The sequence below is a fragment of the Lycorma delicatula genome, chromosome 1, assembly GCF_047948215.1.
Source record: "Lycorma delicatula isolate Av1 chromosome 1, ASM4794821v1, whole genome shotgun sequence".
Taxonomy (NCBI): Eukaryota; Metazoa; Arthropoda; class Insecta; order Hemiptera; family Fulgoridae; genus Lycorma; species Lycorma delicatula.
The window spans coordinates 218351875-218374210 of NC_134455.1; the positions used below are offsets into that span (position 1 = coordinate 218351875).

The 22336-nt window shown below is 36.8% G+C and overlaps 1 protein-coding gene across 2 annotated transcripts in view; it reads left to right on the forward strand.

Moving 5' to 3' along the window:
• Nup107 (nuclear pore complex protein Nup107) overlaps window positions 1-22336 on the forward strand; it is a 153028-nt gene that overhangs the window by 70823 nt on the left and 59869 nt on the right. For both annotated transcript variants that reach the window (XM_075372608.1, XM_075372600.1), the window contains exon 10: window positions 14057-14299. In XM_075372608.1, coding sequence (XP_075228723.1) covers window positions 14057-14299 — 243 coding nt within the window. The remainder of the gene's footprint in view (window positions 1-14056; window positions 14300-22336) is intronic.

Below are 22336 nucleotides of genomic sequence, written 5' to 3' on the forward strand. Positions count from 1 at the left end.
TAAACAATTTATGCACAGGTCTTCTAAATTGACCATTAGCTGTATTCAAATCAACAACCCTACTAGGTTGTCACAACTTGAATAATTTGTTACTTGCACAATGTGGATGTGTGTGTTGCTACCAATGCATGGTGAAGTATTCTCGTTGGTGAGCAACACCAACTTCTAACAGAAAGGTTACGTGAAGGAAAACGGTTATGCAATAAATGGCATTGCTGAAAGTAATTGCACAAATACTTGAAATAGTTGCCACCGGTGTAAGTAGTTAATTGGAATTTTCCGACAATTGAGCTCAGGCAAAGATGTGAACAGACTTCCAATGAAATAGTGTTCCGGTGATAGTAATTCTCAGTTTAAAAGTTGATACACATTATGAACAATATTTTTGTCACAATAGAGTGTAAACTATTGTGATAAAAGACTTGAGTATGTGCACCCCTAATTGTTATGAATCTTTTAAAGGTTGAAATAAATGACTGAAGTCAAGTCATATACTAATTCCAGATGAATAGCTTTGTTAGCAAGACATATAAAGCACTAGATAAGCCCTGCTCAAAGTTTTAGACCTCTCCCCACCATGACGAATCATAATTGGGCCACCATAGTCTACTGTGAAAATGTTCAGGATGGAATCGCTCTAAAAGGTGGTAACTGACCAAATTGTTGAACCTAGGTTCTAGACCTCTGCCAACCATGAAGAATCATAATTGGATAGAACAACAAACATAATAGGTATTATATCTAATAAATCTCCAGTTTTACTACTATCAGTCATTAACTCTAATCTAAATTCTACAATTATCTGATGCCCTGTTAATATAGTCAATGAATCTTTAACATGATCACCATCATTCTTGTTTTTGTATTTTCTGATGTAGTTGAATAAGTTTCAGAAGCACTAAAGAATTTACGATCACATAGTTGATCAAAATTAGGAAAGCTATTAAGTGAATTTCAATTTATACGAGTCTTGAGTGCCCAAGAGGTGGAAGCTGAATGAGCATGCTATGGGGGAGTCTTTCGTGATACCATTACTGACAGGCTAAGAAATGCTACTATGCCAGACGAGGTAACTTCAATAGTGCAGGAGGCACTCAATGAGCTTTGGCCGGAAAGCACTGCCAGAAGTAAGGGACTCTACTGTTGGTACGAGGAGGTGGCGAAGCTACGTAGTGAGTGTCTCAGAGCAAGAAGGCTTGTTAAGGGGTGGTGACCGTCCAGGCATCCTCCAAGCTAGAGGGATGCATAATGAAGCCAGGCGAGTATTAATCAGGCTGAGAGAGTTAAGTGGGCTGACCTGCTCAGTGAGGTTGATGGTGACGTGTGGGGGAACGGCTAAAAGATAGTGATGAAGAAGTTTGGTCATTCCCTCCCCGTTCTGCCGAGAGAGCTCCTGGTGGATTATTTGGAAAAACTATTCCCAAAGGCTGATTGGGTGTCTTGACAGGAAAGTAAAGTGTCTATGTTTAACTGGGATGAAGTAACAGCTGCCGCTATGCATGTTAGCCTGAGGAAGATCACTGGACTGGATGGCATCATTGGTGATGCAGTGCAGGTCCTGGCCAATGTGGTCCTGCAGAACCTATAAGATGCTGCCAACTAATGCTTAACACACGAGTTTGTGCCAGATGCTTGGAAGGTTGCTCGGTTGGTACTATTGAAAAAGGGTAGGAACCATGAAGATAATGTCACTGGCTACCGCTCTTTGTGCCTACTGAGTGCACTGGACACACTATTCAAGTGCCGTCTTGTGGATAGATTGACGACCAAGTTGGATGCTGGGGTAGGTTTAAGCGATAACCAATATGGTTTTCGCAAAGGTAGGTCCATGGTGCATCCTATCTACCAAGTAATGAAGCTGGTGAATGAGCCTGCTGCTGGTTGTTGGTGTTCCAGGAGGATTACTGTTGTTATCCTTCTGGACATTGAAAACGCTTTCAATAGCCTGACCGGGCAAGTGATTCATGATTAACTGGAGAGACATGTTGTGAGTGCATACCAAAGCACTATTGAAGTTACCCATAGGTATGTAGTGCCAACTCGCCAAAAGGAATGCAAATTACACACAAGTTGTCTGTGAGGTGTGATGCGGGGCTTGGTAAAAAAAACCAATTTATTATGGAATGTTGCATATGATGGTGTATTTAGGATTGGGTATTCAGAAGGGCTCACGGCTCTGTAGGCTTTGCAAATGACCTGACTTTGGTAGTAGTTGGCAGTTCAGAACACAAAGTGGTTGAATAGGGCAATGCAGCAATTCGCATGGCAAAGGAGTGGCTTAAGTCAAATGGCCTTAAACTGGCATAACAGAAGATGGTGGCAGTGGTCATGGCTGGCAGAAGAAGGCTTGACCCCCATCATTTTCCAAGTCAGTAAAACTGATGTTGCGACCTCTACCAAGGTTAAGTACCTTTGTGTTTAGTTGGTTCAGGTGGAGGACTTTTCCCCCATCATTTTCCAAGTCAGTAAAACTGATGTTGCGACCTCTACCAAGGTTAAGTACCTTTGTGTTTAGTTGGTTCAGGTGGAGGACTTTTCCTGAGCACATTCGAGAGGCGGTTAGCTAGACCAGGAGGACAGTTAGTGCCTTAGCCAAGCTAATGAGGAATCGTGGCAGCCCATCTACCAGCAAGAGGAGACTCCTCGCCTGTGTGGCATGGTCAATCTGTTTGTATGGGGTTCAGGTATGGATTAGAGTCCTTAACACCAGGCAGGTCACGGAGCTCCTGGATGGGCTGTAGAAAATGCTTGTCTTGCGGATTGCTTTTGCATACAAGACTGTAAGCAGTAAGGTGGTGTTTGTCATTGCCAGAGTGCCACCCTTAAATATTATGGCAGAGAAGCAGGCTATGAGACAGCAGGGTACAGTGGCTGGTGACGCATGTACACGGCTTATCAACCAGTGGCAGGAGAGATGGAAAGAGTGGAGGACAGGTGAATGGACCAGATCCCTCATTCCAGAAATTAATGTCTGGATGAGGAGGAAGTTCAAAAACCTGTCTTATGAGGACACAGTTTCTGAGTGGCCATGGCTGCTTTGGGGCATATTTTCATAGGATTGGGAAGATGGCTTCTCCCCTATGCTAGCATTTTGGGGTCATTGACTCCCAGAACATGTTGTGATATGGTGTGGGCGATTGCATGATGTAAGGTACCCAGTAGTGGATGAGTTTGGGGAGTTAAGGATCAGGAATGTAATCGCTAAGATGCTTGCCCCAGGAGCAGTATGGCAGAGTATAACTGCTAAGGTTGAAACTATTGTGCATAGAAGAGAGGCAGAGGATGGCAAGTAGGAGTACCTCACATGGGTCGTAGTTGATGAAGTGTTCTTTTTCAATCAGGGCTTGTGTTTTATTGTTGTGTATTTCATTATTATTCATTGTATTGTATATATGCAGTTATATGTTGTTGGGCGAGATTAGTTTCTGTGTGTTTTAAGTGTATTGATTTTTATGTATGTAGGTGATGTTGTGCTGTCGGTATTTATGTATGTATTTTGTGTTTTTATTAATCATCTATTATGTAGGCAAGTATTCAGGTCGGGACTTATCTTGTGAATTTTATTGTTTCATATTATGTATTTATCATAGTAATTTTCAATACTATTATGTACAGTTCTCTAAAAGGGTATTACCGTAAGAAATTACTTTCGGGAGTAAGTTCAGTAGTTAACCCATGTAAGGGAAAAACGTGTGGATCATAACATTGTTCAGTACACGAAAATTGTACTAAACAATTATTTTTAACTGTGTGTCCAAAAATTATTTGGGGTGGCTGTTTTTGCAGAGGTGGTGGTGACCTCTTGCAGGGTGGTGATTGAGTTAAGCTTAAAAAGCGGATCCGGTCTCCAGCTGGTACAATTGCAAAATAATAATAATTCTTGAGTGAACTGAACACAAGTGTAATGTGATATTTGAAAAAATTCTTCTTCTTTTATGTTATTTGTAGGTGTCAATGATATTTTAATGAACAAAACACTTGGTGTAAGCTTTCTTGAATATTTCTAATAAGCCTGAATTATTACAAAACCATTTTATCTTGTAATAAATGTTACAATTACATTAAGAAATCCTTTGATAGCATTTATTACAATAGGATGGCTTTCAGTGTATCACACTTGCCAATAACACCAAATGATGTAGCATTAAAAAATTGTTTATATTCATCAAACTGCAACTGGACATCTCCAGTACTTAACTCAATTACATTCACTCAGTTTAAATTGATTGACAAGTCACCCAGCCTTTGGTTTTTAAATCAGTCAAAATATTGAGCCAATAATCCCATTAATGATTTTCAGTTTGTTTATTTATTCTGCATAATAAATGGACTAATATTTTTTATAAATTTAAATCTATTACCTTGTATATTTTTATTGGTATTATTAACAATTGCTTTGTTTATTTTAACTTCATCCATATTTCATTTAATAATGTGTTATTTATTTTAAAATAAACAGTTTTAGTGCTGCTGTTTTAATATTTAACTCATTTAAACTTCCATAGAATGAATGTGATAATTCAGTTTTTAATAAATGATTGTTTGGCATACCAGTGTACAATTGATAGCTTTCACTCAAATCGTAAATCATAAATACTCCTGCCACTCATATCATTCATAAATTTTTCATACCCAAAACTTAGATAATTTGTATAATTAAATTTTAAAGCAGATCAAAATTATTTTCTTTAGTTTGAGTAGATTTAAAAGTATTTTATTTTTTCATCTTGATCAAAATATTTAAATACTAATCTATTCCGTTTATTTAAACCATGTTTGAATCTTTAATTCTGAAATAGGTGTAGGATTATAATATGGAATGTTTGAAGGAAGTGAACTTGTTGAAGAAAACATGTTTGCAAATAATATCTGAGGACCTTGTATTAGATTTTTTATCCTCACTCCCCTGGGCCGGACCTACAATCAAGTATAACTCAGCCCAGGGGAGTGTCCATAAAACTAATGGGCCTTCCCACCTACAGGCATAACAGGTCGGCCCGGCAGTTGGATCCTATTTTCCTGTCTGCATCAAGCCACCGGAGTGGGGTAACCAGGCCCAACTATGTTGTTCCTGGGCCCCACCCCAGAAGCCAGGACTCAGACTTGATACCCAAGCTTTTGGAGACATCTCTGAAGGGTCATCTTCACTGGGACTTGGTCTTTTTCCACATGGGGGTTCAGGAGTCCCTGTACCTCATCACTACTGCCCATCTGTGCAAGCACAGTGAACAGTAGCTACGCAGGGGGCTGTCCCTCACTCCCATGACCCCCACAGGCATCTCAGTCTGCCCCCAATCATGGTAGTCAGCAGGAATAATCATAGCTGGCGATAAACCATCTACTAAGCTCACTGTTAAGGAAGCCCCAAAAACACCCCTCTGGGATGTCATCTACGATTTCCCATTCTTCAAAATCTCCTCCTCCATCACCTCGCATTTTGGGGGTATGGTTGAAGAACTGTACAACCCCAGGGGATCAAAGTTCCTTACCATCAAAACTACGAAAAAGAAAATCAGATCACATACAACTAATCTTTTAAATATTTTCCTAAAATTCTGTATCTATAACTACTACCTAACTTATGAACATTATTCAGTGGAACGTTAGAGGTCTTTGGTCCCGCATTGAGGATATTAGGGTATTGGCGAGTGCACATGAACCACTAATCATGTGCTTCCAAGAAACGCATCTTCTACAAGATGCAATAACACTCAGAGGCTATTTCTATGAGAGATACGATTATCGAATGGACTAATTATCTAATGGAGAAAATGATGGAGTTGCTATTTTCATGTGGGATGAATTGTTGGCTACAAGGATACCATTAGTTACCCCATTTTGTACTGTTGCTGTAAAGGTATCTATTCCCTTCAAATTGCATGTCTGCAATTAGTATTTCTCTCTGAACTGAGTTCAGTGCTCCAGAACTGTCAAATCTCCTCATGTAGTTCCCATCGCCTTCGTTAATAGTAGGAGACTTCAATGCTCACCATATTTCTTGGGACTTATCTTTCCGCTCCTTTCAAGGACATATGGTAAACAGAGTAAGGCAAGACTTGGACCTTTGTATGCTGAATGTGGGTCACATACATTCATGTCCTTATCATCTGCTACATTCTCCAACATCAACCTCTCCATATGCTCGCCAAGTTTACTCCCTCGTCTTAATTGGTCTGTTTGTGATGACTTTCACGGCAGTGATCACAGGCTGATTATTATTGATTTTGGTGTCGACTGTGAGGCGAACAAAAGGCCATGAAGATGGATTGTTGAAAAGGCAGATTGGAATGGTTACCATAAAGCCTTCCCGTCACAGTATGATGGTGGCGCAAGCGTCCTTGATCAAGTTTCCTCTTTTATGTCCATGATACTTGAGAATGCTAATAGATATATCCCACAGACATTGGGAAACCCAAGATGTTCTTCTGTTCCATGGTAGAATGATGATTGCCAAAACACTATTAGCAGACGGCAGGCGCTGCATAAATTTAACAAATGGACATCTGGATTTGTACTGTATGGCTAGAGCGGTATGTATTTTTGTCTTGGGACACTAGGAGGAAGTCATGAAGCAAATAGGTGAACATCATCTCATGTACTACTCCCATGTTTACTGTATCAAAAAAGATCCATGCAATTTGCGGATCACCAAAACAATCTATTCTCGAGCTTATTCATGAAGTAAAACTCCTTCCATCATCTTCTGCAGAGGCAACTACTTTAGCAAATTCTTTCAGCGCAGTGTTTCTCACTTTATCATATAGTAATGCATTTCAAAGATATAAGTTACAGATGGAAGTATTATCGCTAAACATTGGTGATTCAGTCAGTGAATTAAATGAGTTGTCTCACACACTTAGAAACTCCCGTGACACCTCCCCTGGACCTGAGAACATTCGTCTCAGTATGCTGTCACATCTTCCTAATTCGGGATTACAACACCTATTGAACATTTATAATGATTTATTCTACGCACAAGTTTTCCCACCCATCTGGTCAGAAGCCGTTGTTATACCAATACTTAAACCTGGTAAAAACAAATCATGCCTCTCAAGCTACTGCCCTATCTCCTTGACAAGTGTCTTATACAAAAAAGTAGTATAGAGAATGGTGAGCCGAAGGCTTACTTGGTACGTGGAGAGACATGCCCTTTTATCTCCAGAACTGTGTGGTTTCCGTCAAGGATGATCCTCCATTTACCATTTAGTGTCACTGGAGACAGCTATTCAAAACTTTCCTACTACGCTAGCACCTCATCGCTATCTTCTTTGATATCAGCAAGGCATTTGACACGGCCTGGTGACATGGTATTCTGCACACCCTCATAGAATGGGGAGTCAAGGGCAATATACTTGCTTTTATTAGGAGTTTCTTAAATGACCAAACTTTCAGTGTTCGAGTTGGAGTTTCTCTCTTGGGTAGCATCGACTTGGTGAATGGAGTACCTGATGGAAGTGGATTACATGCTACCTTATTTTCTATAGCCATCAACAATATTACTAAATATGTGTTGCACCCTGTCTCATGTTCTTTATTTGTTGATGATTTTGTTATATATATTGTGTCCCGTTTAACAGCCACAGCAGGAGACTACTTCAGAACACTATACCTCATCTTAAAGCTTGGTCCAAGGTCCAAAGTGTGGATTCACATTTTCACCTGAGAAAACAAATAGTGTAGTCTTTTCTCATCTGCAGGACCCCTTTATTCTGCAAGTCTTTCTCAGTTGAGAGCTAATTGCTGTCTCCCCTGATGTCAGATTTTTAGGATTATTTTTTGATAACCACCTTATGTTATATATTAACATGTAATATTATATTACATGCTACCTTATTTTCTATAGCCATCAACAATATTACTAAATATGTGTTGCACCCTGTCTCATGTTCTTTATTTGTTGATGATTTTGTTATATATATTGTGTCCCGTTTAACAGCCACAGCAGGAGACTACTTCAGAACACTATACCTCATCTTAAAGCTTGGTCCAAGGTCCAAAGTGTGGATTCACATTTTCACCTGAGAAAACAAATAGTGTAGTCTTTTCTCATCTGCAGGACCCCTTTATTCTGCAAGTCTTTCTCAGTTGAGAGCTAATTGCTGTCTCCCCTGATGTCAGATTTTTAGGATTATTTTTTGATAACCACCTTATGTGGGTCAAACATGTCAAAGAATTAAAAACAGAATGTTCCGAACTTTTAGATATCGTACAAGTACTTAGCAGTACCAATTGGGGTGTTGATCAGTCATGTATGTTGCATTTTTACTATTCCTTAGTTCATTCCTGTTTAGATTGTGGTTGTGTCGCCTACTCTTAAGCACACAATACCATGCTTAAACTGCTGGATGCTATACATCATGCTTTCCTTTGGCTTGCTACAGGTACCTTTAGATTAAACCCTGTTGTAAGCATCCTTGTTGACTCTGGTGAACCATCACTTTGGAATAAACTGAACCAGGATTTAGCATCTTATTTTGCCTGTCTTAACGAACAACCAAATCGCCTGGCTTTTGACGCAGTTCTTGAAAATCCTTATTCAAAGATATGAGGACCATCCACGTTATACTGCACCTGTAGGTATTCATACCTGATGTTTACTACACGTTATAAATGTTGACGCACCTTCCATTTTTCCAATTTATCCGTGTTTGCATCCACCGTGAAGAATCAGCCTTATTAATTTTATATTTGACCTCACGATATTCAATAAAGAATCAACACCACCTATTTTCTTTCAGCAAATGTTACATCATATTCTCTCAAAGACAAACCCGGATGCAGTAGTAAATACAGTTGATCGAAATAGTACAATACCATTGGATGTGCATTTATTGTTAATGACCAAACCTACATGTTTGGTCTACTTGGTCTTACGAGTGTCTTTATTGCTGAACTACACACTATACATAAGGCTTTGAATATCATTAACCTAAGTACTGTCATATCCTTATTTGTAGCAACTCGTGTAGTAATCTCCAAACTTTAGAAAACTTTTATTCCAGACATCCTATTGTCACTGACATCTACAATGCTTTCGCCGAGTTTAATCATCGCAACATACAAGTGAGTTTCTGCTGGATCCCCAGTCATGTGAGTGTTTCGCGTAATGAACACGCAGATTCCGCTGCTAAAGACACATGTAGTCAACTATCCTTTACTACCTGTGTATCCGACTTTATTAACCATGTCAAACACATACTTTGCACGGAGTGGCAGCAGAAAATACATAGATATGCGTGCGATGCAAGTGTGACTTATAGCAACATATAATAGCACATAGCAACTATTTTTTCACTGGTGAAATTTTAACAAAAGGTTACCATTGAAAAATTTAATAGTTTTTAACTGTTTTCTTGGAATTTCTTTCATACCACCATGAATTTTTTTTATTTTAGGTAAGTAATTACTTTTAAATGGGATTTAAAAAGACTGTTTAATGAACAATGGTTAGACATAAACTTCACACCCAGAATTCAGTTGGTTGAGAAGAGGTATAGATATGTACAGGATGTCCCATATAAAACGCAACCCAACCATATATTGGTAGGTATTGAAATAATGAAAAGGCATGTGTAAATGTAAATGTAATTTTTATTATTACCATCCATTACCTTACATTTAGAGTAAATGTTGGAAGTGGCCGCTATCTTCTTGAATACAAGCTTCAATTCTTTTTACACCGTTTCTTGCAACTTTTTTCAAAGTTTGTGGCTGGATATTTAATACAGCTTGTTCAATATTGACTTTTAATTGTTGAAGTGTTCGTGGTTTGTTGCTGTAGGCTTTTTCTTTGAGGTAACCCCATAGAAAAAAATCCGCCGCAGTCAAATCTGGAGATCTTGGTGGCCACAAGCCTCAACCAATAACACGATTACCAAAGAATTCCTTAACGAAATCAGAAGTTGAACCTGCGTAGTGCGATGTCGCACCGTCATGTTGTAGCCAGCAGTGTCTGTCTTCCTCTTCCAAGAGTGCAATGAACTGAAATAAAATATCCTGATATCGTTGTGCATTAATGGCGTACTCCAAAAAAATAGGACCGATTATTTTCTTCCGCGATATCGGGCACCACACGCCCAACTTCTGCAGGTGTAATTGTTTTTTGTGATAAACATGGGGATTTTCTACACTCCAAATTCTACTGTTTTGGCTGTTTACGTAGCCATCCAAATGAAACCATGCTTCTTCATCTGTGAAAAATAACGAATCCATAACATTAATTCCCTCACGCAGAAATCGACGGGACCATTGACAATATTATAGCTGTTTTTCTTTATCGGGCCCAAGAAGTTGATGAACTGTTTGAATGCGATAAGGTCGTAATTGTAATTGTTTGGTCGCTCGATGAACAGTTGATTTAGACAAATTAACTTCAGCAGACAAATGTCTAATCGATTTTTTGCGAGGCGAGTAATCAATCTTTGATTTCAGTGACTGTATCTGTATTCAACACTGACGGAGATCGTGTGTGTTTCTTGTTATTAACAGAACCAGTCTCTCTAAATTTTGCAACAACCTTAATACTGATGTTTTGTTAGGAGCTGGTTTATCCGGGTACTTATGGCAAAACAAATCTTGTACTGCAACCGCTGATTTCGTACTGAAGTACGACTCAACAATGAAAACACATTCATCTAGCGAAAACACCATCTTGTCTCTAGCAATACACTGAACGTTATGATTGTATTGTTGTTACTATCGGTAGTGTTCTACTGCGTCGCCACGATGTTCAGATGTTGGACGAGTCCATTTCAGTAACGAGTAGGGGAGTAAGCTTGACTTTTGAAATTTCATGGATGAGTGATTGATGGGTTGCGTTTTATATGGGACACTCTGTATCATGCTTTTTGTGATGTGTGTAAAAACATTTTGGGACTGGGCAATATGGGCCAAAAGGTATTGACTTTGCACAATAAAGGAAAGTAGCATAATGAAATAATTAAGGAATTCTCAGCCTTCACTGAACATTTTTATCTTCCAGTGGTACTTCAACTTAGCAGACTAAAATTTTGATTAACAGTTGAGAGGACGGTGGTTGTGATACATCTATGTATTCTTCTGATTAGAGTAATAGCTTTTCAGCAGCAAATGATGCATTTGATTGAATCCTCAACTTCATTTATGCAAAATGACAACACAGTTATTTTTTTTTTTTGTTATAAAGATGATGTTTTTTAGGTGGAGATTATGTGGGTTCTCAATGTTGTACAAAATAAGTTATCCGTAAGTTTGTGTGAAGATATTGGTGCAGCTTTTAAAATTATGTTTCCTGACAATTGTATAGCCTCAAAATTTCAGTTTGGAGCTACTTAATGCTTTTATGTCATCAGTCATGGTCTTGCACCATGATGATTAGATGGCATTCTGTGAAATCTGCTGCATTCTTGTGTTAATTATGTGGTATGCTTAATTGTGATGAAACACTAAATCAAATTGTACAGAAGGGTCAAATGGACTTATTTGTGTGATTTTTTGATTCAGAGACAAATAAAGTACAAACAAGGTATTATAACAGAATATTTTTGGGAAAGTCCACTGGTCAACATCTCAGTGATTTCAGGAAAAATGATAAATGAATCTTAAAATCCTGTGGGAACCCTGTAAAAGTGAAAGCATTACATGTATTTGTAATTTTGTTTTGCCTAATTTATAAATTTAAACAAGAAAAAACAAATAACTTTTATTATAAATTTATGAAAACAATATTCTTTAGTATTAAATTTACTAATAACATTATGTTTACTAATTAATAAATAAAAGCATTTGTTGTAATTATGCTTAGTAATATTTTCTTTTTTTTTAATTATTTCAGTTTTAATTCTTTGTACTAGTTTTATGGAAGTTGTTCAAATGGTTTCATTATGTAAATCGTATATAAACTTAAATAAAGTGTATGAAAACTTAATTTAATTTCTTTATAAAGAAATTGAATTATGTTTATTTAAAAAAATTTGATTGGCTTTTTTAGCAGTTACAACTGTAATAGTTTTTTTAGCTCATACTTCTAGCTTGATTTGCTCTTGAAATTTTGATTTTAACCATTCTTCAGAATATCTTGCTTATCATGCCATACTTAATATCAAAAGTGAAGGGTAAAATATTTTTCCACTGATTATTGAGTCAAATATACTGTTTCTAAATAATCACAACAAGCCCCCCTGAGATACAGGTGATATTCATTCCTACAAGGGATAATTCCTATCCACCACAAGAACCAGCTCATTAAAATTGGAGAAAACAACTTTGATACTTCTTTTACTTCAAATTTATCAAAAAGAGTGGACTAGGTTCTATAATAACAAATAAACTCCTTCTTCTGTGAAAAAATAAAATATATATATATATATATATATATATATATATACTGTTTCAATTCAGTATAAGATGAACTGAATTAGCTTCATTATAAAATAAATAGTCATTTACATAAGTACAGTATATATCATAAATTGTTTATATGACTTGCAAATACAACTTCAAAAATTAAACTATTTTGATATATTTGAATTTAAAATTAAGATTATGAATTCATAATGAAATTAAAATGTGTTAATTATGATTTATTTCTTCTGCAGTTATTAATATTTGCCTTAATCTACAACAACAAAAAAGATCACTTATTGTCTTAAAAGTTTTTTCATGTAAAATAATGTGATATTCTGTAGTTCCTAAATTAATATAGAGTTCAGCAGGGAAACCTATGCTTTTTGTAATGATTATAAAAAGTTATAATTTGATTAAAAGAGAATTTTTTTTTACTTACAAAAAGGTTGATGTCATTTATGGTTAATAAGAAAAAAACTGAATTTGAAAAGTTAAATTTTGAAAATGATGACCATTTCTGTGAACGCTTTCTTCCACTCTGTCAATTAAGTTCCACAAAGCATGCAGAACCATAAACCTGTGGAATCGCATGGGTTTCCTTAAGAATTGCATCCCTTAATTCCTGAGTAGTGCACTGTTTATTTGCATAAATCATTTCTTCTTGATAACAATCGCATAGCAAAAGGTTAGAAAAAAGCTAGCTGCAGTATTTTCTATTCCAAAAAATCAGATATTTGAGAAACATTAGTCTGTGAAACTCCATCAAACCTCTTGATGTTTGGGCAGTCTGTCCATTGTGTATAAAGTAAATAATCTAGGGTTAATGTGATGTAAGCAAACTTCTGGTAAGAGGTTTGCCAAACCTGTTGGTGAGAAAACTCTTGTTTAGCAAAAAGATGTTTCTCGATTATATATTGAGAATTAACTTTTGACACATGGCCATTTTCTCTCAAAGAATATGGACCAATTACTCCAAAATTTCCCTCAGGAAAACACCACAAAAAAACATGTTCAGATTGAAGATGTTCATAAAGTTTTATGGATTGTTGAATGAGCAATACAGAAAATTCAGTTTGTTACACAACTAGGCAGGTAAAAATGCAGTTCACTAATCACAACAACCATGTCATCATCCAATATTTCAACCATCATTCAGAAAGTTTTTACTTTTTTCCAATCAGTATGCTTTTGAACAGCCATTATTTTGTACAGATAAAAGTTCAGATCCAAATGCAGAATCTTTTCCTCCTTACATTTCAATCCAAAATATACATGTCTCATAGTTAAATGATGGGAGAAGCTCTACCATCTCTCTTAACAACCTTGATTTTGTCCAGTGTATGGACCATCCTTACCCCTCCAGGTAGTTCCTTTATCATTGCAGAACTAGTGGCTCTAAAGGTTTTTAACCAAACCAATACCATCAGGTTTCCTGTCAGACTGTGTATTTATAATGAACAGAGCAACTCTTTTTTTATTTATGTAATCTGAAATTCTGCTTTATTTGGTAACTGTTTGATCCAAACAGGTAAAAATTCTACTGAATTAGAATAAAACAAAGGCACAAGGATGCTTCTTTTTATGCTTTTTTTATGATGATTTTGTGTCTATTTGTACTTTTAAATTACTCTATTACATTTGCTCACTTGATTTTTAACCAGAAAAAAACATTTTGCATAAACAATATTTATACTGATACTAACTTGTAATTCTTTTATTATTTTTTACTTAGAGATATCTGGAAGTTATGCGCATGGAGACTGGCAGATGATGTAAGAGCTCCATTAATGGCTAGAGCAGTACATGGTGTTTTATGTGGACATCTACAATCTTTAACTGCTGTATGCAAGGGATGGGAGGACCTGTTATGGGCATACACAAAAGTATTGGTTGATGTAAGAGTGGAACAGGAAATAAGGGCATGCTGCTGCATGAAGGAATATGTTCCTATGCCTGAAAACTACTGGAACCATAAGTACTTAATAATATTTTAATTTTTTAAATAATTAAACTTATTTGTCAGTTTCTATATTTCTCAGAATGATTAATTGATACTAATGAAAGTGGGATTCTCTAGCAGTGAATTTGAAAGTATGTTTGTGTTATGCCTTATTATTACACCAGTGTTTGGTCAATAATAACTTCCATATGTAATTACATTGTTAAAAATATTGAGTATTCAAATCCATGCAATTTTCTAGAACAATATTTTTGAATCTACTTTTTCGCAGAATGAATAAAACTTACATGTGCATGAAGAATATAAAAAGAATAATGTTCTAAATTTTCTTTTCAAAATTAAAAATTAGTTGTATCACAAATTTAATTACTTGGTAAACTCAGTAAACCAAATGACTAGATTGTTTGATAAGTAAAGCATAAAAAAGTTTTTAATAATTAGTTTATATTATTATTCACCATGTCAGTCAGGCAGTTGCATTATCACAAGAGAATTTTAGTTTTAATAATTGTGTACATCTCATTTGATATTTTATTTACATCCATGTTCATAGGAACAGGCTGCAATTCATCAATAAATAAGCCTTTTTTATTATCTCAGATTGCAGAAAACAATTTGAAATAATCAGTTCTACCATATCAAAAGTGAGATTTATTCAAAAATATAAAACTGTTGAAAATTTCCTTGTATTTTTTTAACATATCATGATTCTAATTAAGATTAGGTACAAGGTCTATTCAGAAAATATCTGACTTCAGTCTGGGGGGAAAAACGATTAATGATTCCCCTATATTGTAATCTCCTTCAAAGTAGCCCCTTTGTACTCTGCATACTTATCTCAGCAGTTCTTTCATTGATGAAAACATTTTATTTTTGTATGGTTATCAGCTGTGTAGCCATGTTCTTTATAGCCTTTTGACTCCCAAATCAGAACCCTTTCAACAGCATCTTCAACTTGGAGAACAATCAATGTCTTGAATATAAGAGCCTATCAATCCTGGAGAATTAGGTTTCAAGAAATTTTAGACATGAATAGTAGTCAGGGCATTGTCATGATGAAAATGCCAGGTGAATGATTCCCACAGATCCAGTCACTTATGCCAAATAACATCACAAATTTGGTAGGAAGGCCTGTAATAATCCTGTTTGTTTTTACCTTATAGAGCACATTCTTGATACACAACTTCACAATAGTCAGTATCAGTTACTTCACTCCTTATTTGTCTCACTTTATTTGGCTACGGTGAGGATGAGACTTTCTCTGCAACAACCAAGCCTTAGTTTGAGTTGTAGCCATCCATCTAGCTCATCACCAGTTACTCAGTTATTACAGTCTTCAAGAAGTCACGAATATCACTGGTGTACTCCAGCTGTGCCATGCAATATCACAAAAAAGCTCTTTTCATTCACACAAAAGCAGATTTAGCACAAATTTTGCAGCTACTCTGCACATGACCTAATCATTTGTTAAAATTGTACATGTAGAATCATAATTATTGCCAATGTCTGCAGCTCGTATTCTGCACAAGTCGATTGATAAAAATACAAATAGAGAAATTAAAAAAGTTTAATTAGATATGTATAATATAGTCAAGCAGATAGCTGGATTTAAGATGGCCTTGTCTAAGAGATCACTGGAGTTAAGCACTCAGGAGATTGTAACACAGACTGATGCAAAGACAGATAATGATGATATTTTATAGCAGCTTAACAGTGGAGTCGTGGATGATGAGGTGGTGGGTCTGATAGTTAAACACTGGCCTAAAGCTGCTTATAGTTATGTGGAAGAGAAGAAGGATTCCTGTTTTGATAGTGTGGATAAGGACAGTTATGGTTGATCTGGTGGCTCTCGATGACCCTTTTACGTTCTCAGTTCTTAGAAGGGTTCCTGACATTAGAAGCCTGGCAGAAAGGGGCAGATTGAAAGCGGGACAGCTGTTTGCATTTAAACCGCAGACAAAGGTTCTCATTGGTGAAGAAATTGAGCTGCAATTTTAACTGGTGTTTGACTCCTCACAGAGTGACAATAAGATGGCTGAAGATTTGAAAGTGGCATTGGTTGAGTATTTGAACTATCAAACAACAAGATGGTTTTTGGCGCTTCAGGTGGTAGAACTGGGTTCTTTCTGAAGAAGTTACTGGAATATGCCAGTAAGAGGAAGTTGTTAAAGATAGAGGTGTTACTCGATCAAAGAGTGGGCCAGGCAAAATCATCTGAACATGTTCAGGGCCCACCCTCGAAGACTGTAGCGATAACAGCTCAAAATAGAACCTATGCTGACTTGTTAAAACAAGTGAAGGATGGAGTGGATGATGAGCTTAGAGATATTGTCACTAAGGAAGGGCCAAGCAGGAGAAGTGATGATCAGGGTCAGAGATGATGTATGAGATGCGGAGGATCTGCAGAGGAAGATAGTTGCTAGGATAGAAAGTGTCAAGGTGAGCTGCACGAGTAGGGTGCGCACAAAAAATCATTCTGGACATCGATGAGCTCTCCACGGAGGAGGATGTTACTACGGTCCTCAGGGCAGCTGCAGGTCCGGAGCTGGTGGAACTCCAGCAGTTCTCTGTGAGGCCTGCATTTGGCAGCACCAAGGTGGCCTCTATGTTGGTTCCTGCTAAGCTGACAGATCACTTAGTGCAGAAACTGAGACTGAAGATTGGATGGGTTTCATGTAGAATTGCCCTCAGTGAAGACATAGAAAGATGTTATAGATTTTGGTCGGTGGGCCACAGGGCTGCCGGCTTTATGGATCCTGATAGACGCAGGGCCTGTTTTAAATGTGGCAAGGATGGTCATTTTAAGGCCGACTGTCGTATGAATGTTAGAGGTGTTGATCTTCGCAGCAGAGGCTTAGGCTGCCAATCAGGAAAAGATGATTAAATTACTTTTAACAAATGCTAATCATAGCCCTCTCTCACATGATTTGACCGAGGAGCTGGCTAAATGGATGGATGTTGATTTTGTTATCACGCCTGAGCCAAACAAGTATGCCGCGTCTGGTAATGGCAGGTGTGCAGATAGAAATGGTGATGTTGCCATCCGTGATGTTGGTGGTAAAGTTCATTAAAGACTGGCAGAGAGGGGAGACAGCTTGATAGCCTTGGAGTTAGCTCCGGCTATACTTGTTGGGGGTGTACATTAGTCCAAATTGTGACATTCCACGATATGCCAAGTTCATGAACAGATAACATGAACTGGTCACTCAAGCAAGAAGAAGGGTGATAATACTAGGTGACTTCAATTGCAAGATAATAGAAGCCAGCTGCGCTGTTACTAACAGGCGGGAAGAGATCCTTGCAGATTTGATGCATCTGCATGGACTACATTGCTTAAATGATGGTATTTCCATGTACATGGCTAGGGGACACTCTTCTGTCCTTGATCTCATTATTCTGGATGGTCGGTGGGATCGGGAGCTTTGCTCCTTGAAGGTACTTACAGAGGATATTGCTAGTGATCATCTAGCCACATCAATTGATTTCCAAGATTCGTCATTGAAAGTGAGGGTCGGTGGCCCGCCGTTCCATTTGTCCAACTGGCAGGTGGACATGGTTGTAAATAGAGTAGTAGAGAAAGTGATTGTTCAATTGAATTTAACTCTAGAGGGACTTCAAAAGATTATCAGAGATGAGATTGTACGGTTTGAGATGAAGAATCAGGGTATCAAACCGGTATATTGGTGGACTGCAAGAATTGCACTGTGATGTGGAGGGAGTTACAATCCAGCCGAAGATGTATGCAGCAGTTGCATCGAAATGATAGGGCCGAGTATGTTGAGCCTGCTCAAGATTATAGAGATCGCAGACGTGCCCTCAGTTATGAGATTAAGACAATAAAGCGCAAAAAATGGATGGAGCTGTGCGAGGATTTGGATAGGGATTTTGGAACTGGAGGGTCTACCAGATTGTGATGAAGAGATTTAGTAGGCGGTTTCCTGTATTAACAATAGGTAGGGCGAAGTGTGAGGTGAAAAGACTCTTTCCTTGCGCCGAACGAAGAATAGTTGGCCCTCCAGTTTTTGTAAAGAAGATATACTGTTGATGAAGTTATCATGGCAATATGTAGACTGGGGAATGTGAAAAGTCCAGGGTCGGACAGAAACCCGGCCAAGGTGCTAAAGAGCCTAATCAGTAGGGTACTGTGGGCCATAGTACACATTTTCAATAATGAACTGGAAGGTGGGACATTCCCAGCCTGTTGGAAGGAAGTGCAGCTTGTATTCCTTCCCAAAGGTGATGCTGATGACATGGCCAGAGGATTTAGACCGTTATCTCTCCTTAACAATCTGGGTAAAGTTGCTGAGAGGTTGTTGGCATCAAGAATCATGGAGGAGCTCAACAGAAAAGGTAGTACATGAAAATCAATATGGTTTTGTGCCAGGCAGATTGGCCATTCAAGCTGTATCACGAGTGGTTCACTGGGCTAAGGAGGTTAGACAAGGCACATGGAGAACGAGGGGTATCACTGTTTTGGTGTTCTTTGATATCCGGAACGCGTTTGGTTCAGTGCCTTGGGATGTTATAATGTCTGCCCTGGTAAATAAGGGCATTAGTAATTACCTGATTAAGCAAGTAGGCGATTATTTAAATGAGTGATGGATCAAGACGGAAACTTTGGAAGGGTGTTTCAGTTTTCCAGATGTTTGGGGGAGTCCCACAGGGTTCAGTGTTGGACCCCCTCCTTTGAGACATTGTTTTTGATGACATATTGGGTATACGGTTGCCGTAGCATATGCAGTCAATTGCTTATGCGGATGATTTAGTCCTTATGATTAGTGGCAGGACGGAGCAGGAGATCCTGTACATGAGCAATGCTGCACTCGATTTGGTCCATGTATGGCTGAGAGACCACGGTCGGAAACTTGCTCTTGATAAGTGTCAGTATGTTTCCTTAACAGGGAAACATAGAGTTGATCCCATCAGGTTGGTGATCAGGAATCATCGCATACAAGAAAGCCTTAAGGTGAAGTACCTTGGTGTGACAATCAACAAGTCACTATGGTTCAGTGAACACGTTTTGGAGTGCTGTGAAAGGGCTGTAAGGACTGTAAGACATTAAGTCATCTGATGACTTCCAAGTTGCACCGCAGGCGTCTAAACATCGAGCCATTATGTTGGCGGTTTCTTCCATTATGTTATATGCTACGCCTGTTTGGAAGGATTCAGTTGGTATACAAAGGAACAAAGTCAGACTAGAGAGAATTCATCAAAGAGCCTTGTTAGGTGTGGCATCTGGTTTTATTTTCAAACTCAGCAAAAACTTGTAACATTTTAAAATTTGCATTAAGACTTCTAATATATGTTTATAGATAACGTAGATAAAATCTGTACTTTTTTATCATCAAAATATTCATTTAGAGCCTGTAAATCAGTTACATTGATTTCATACCTTTTTATTTTTTTATAATCATTGTTATTGTATTCAAAATCTTTTTTAGAAACTAGTATAATATCTATATCTTCGATTGTTGAATTTGTCAGTATGTTATCTTCTATCTTTGATGATAAACTTACAGCTCCATTTTTGTTCAGGCTGCATTAATTTTGAATATACAGCATTGTAATCCTTTTTATTTTTTAAAATACTACACATCACATACAGATTGTTGTGTATGAGGCCATGTGTGTATCATTATTCTATTTTTGATTACTAAACATACAATTTGTTCATTTAATAACTTCCCTATTATTGCTGTTCTTGGTTAGATTCAAACCCATGCAAAAAATACACGTAAGCTGATTTGTGCACTTTCCCACATTTTGTTCATATCTTGCACATTTATAGCAGGGCTTAATGTTCAAATCATCATATACCTTACACACTGATGTCCTACATAAATTTTACCTTTATTTTTCTTGGCTAAAATACATTTCAGTTGCAGTTCCCATGATGAAGATAATTGTTTCAAATTTTTCATTAAATTAATGTTGTTTATCCTCACATTTATGGTCATCTTATGAGATGTTTCGTATATTAATATCACTTTCAGTGGCTTAATATCCCTAAAAATTCCCTTATCAATACCAACAATTTTAACCCTAGGCATCTTAATAGCTTCCTATTTCCTCATGTAAAATCTTTTTAATGTCAGCTAAATGTTTTTTAGAGGCACAAGTTACTATTACATTTTCTTTGTTATTTTATATGTATTAAATTTGAGCAGTTATAAATAGTTTGATACACAATTACAAGTATCATATTTCTTGTTTTCTGTGAAGTTAGGAAGAACCCTCTTTTACTTAGTTTTCACTTCATAAACTGCTTCAGATAATGTTATGTTACTAGCATAAGTTTTTTTTTAGTTTTCTGATTAAGTTTTCAGTTTTTAGGCTTACAGTATTATCACTCGCCTCATTATCAGTCAAAGAATCTAACAATGATTTTTCTGTAAAGATTTTATTCATACTATATTCACAGTAGATTTCCTTTAAAACCCTTTTACTTTCATTTAATTTAATATTAGCAATTAACTTTCTTGTATCTGAATCCACTATCTTCTCGTTGCAGTCTGCATGTCATTACATATGACAAAAGTATCACTGATTTATTTTTTTTGTTTCAACTTCTCAAAATCACTAGGCTGGAAAATATTTTTGCAAATCAAATGGATCACAAAAGAAGAAACCCTTGTTGGAGGATGATGTTTGTAATTTTTAGATCTGGAGGCAACTTATCGTTGCCTGCCATTGAACTATTGTTTGTTGATGTCTAGATTTAGGTCTAACAGCCTAATGATGTTGTGGTCACTGTTAACTGAAGTTGAACCATCTTTAAACTAGTTATAATCTTTCTTTAATTTGTGTAATCCTCTTATTGCTAAAAATCTGTTGAATCTTAAATAGTTTTATTTTAGCTGTCGCCAAGCTTTTGACAAAACTTTATAGGAGTGCTGTTCAGCATACTCCATTATTGTATGAAAAGTAAAAATGGAATAAGCATGTATTACACACGCCCATACTAGCTGCCTGACAGTAACTGTTCCACTCTACTAGGCTACAAAAAATCACGCATATGAATTTGAGTGCTAGTGCGCCATGCAGAATTCAGTCATTTGAATTCAAATACTTTCAAAGAAAATTAAAAGGTTGAATATTTTCTGAATAGGCCTCACATTTACAGGAAATAGTATGTTAGTAAAACACAGTGTTATCATACAGTCTTCATTTAATTGAATCATTAATTCATGTAGTATTCTTGAGGTTTCTAGATATTTAGTCTTGTCTTTTTAAATAGGATCCACAGGCAGTTAGCTACATTTCTTGTCTATATAATTAGTATACCTCTATAGCTTGCTACATACACTAATTGTCATGTCAGGATGTATTGTTAATTTCAACTCGGCAACAGAGTAATATTGAGCACACTAATATCATATATTTATTATTATTATTATTATTTTTAAGAAACCAATTATTACAAAGTAAGATATATCATTAGCAACAATCTACATGCAATATGATTTTTATTGCTGCTTTTTATAGTAATTGAAGAAGATTTAACATTCTCATGAAAAACTTATCATCATAACAATTTTAGTTCACCTTTCTTTATAAGTATATAAAAAGAACATGGGAATAAATTTAATTAACATGTATATTCTTTTTAACTGTTAAAAAATTGAGGCAGAAATCTTAATTCCAGTCTACTTTTGTTTGGCTTTTAGAAATACAGTGTGAACATTAATTATTATTCAGTGCATTTTAGGGGTTAATAAAAACTGTACAAAGCAATGCAGAACGGAACAAGAACCGACACCGTCTCATATATTAACATTCAATCTCCCTGTTCCACCAGAGAAGATTAAAGTGGGTTACCTCTCGGTTCGGGTACGACCATTCATACCCAACCCACGGCGATGTTTCAGATGCCAAGGTTTTGGTCACACTACAACATCTTGCACGAAAACTGAGATCTGTGCTCGATGTGGTAAAGAAGGTCACAACGACACTAACTGCGAAGAAAGTGAAAAATGTGCAAACTGCAGTGGTCTACATACAGCTCGCTCCCGAGATTGCCCAACTTTTAAAGAAGAAAAGGCAATTCTCAAA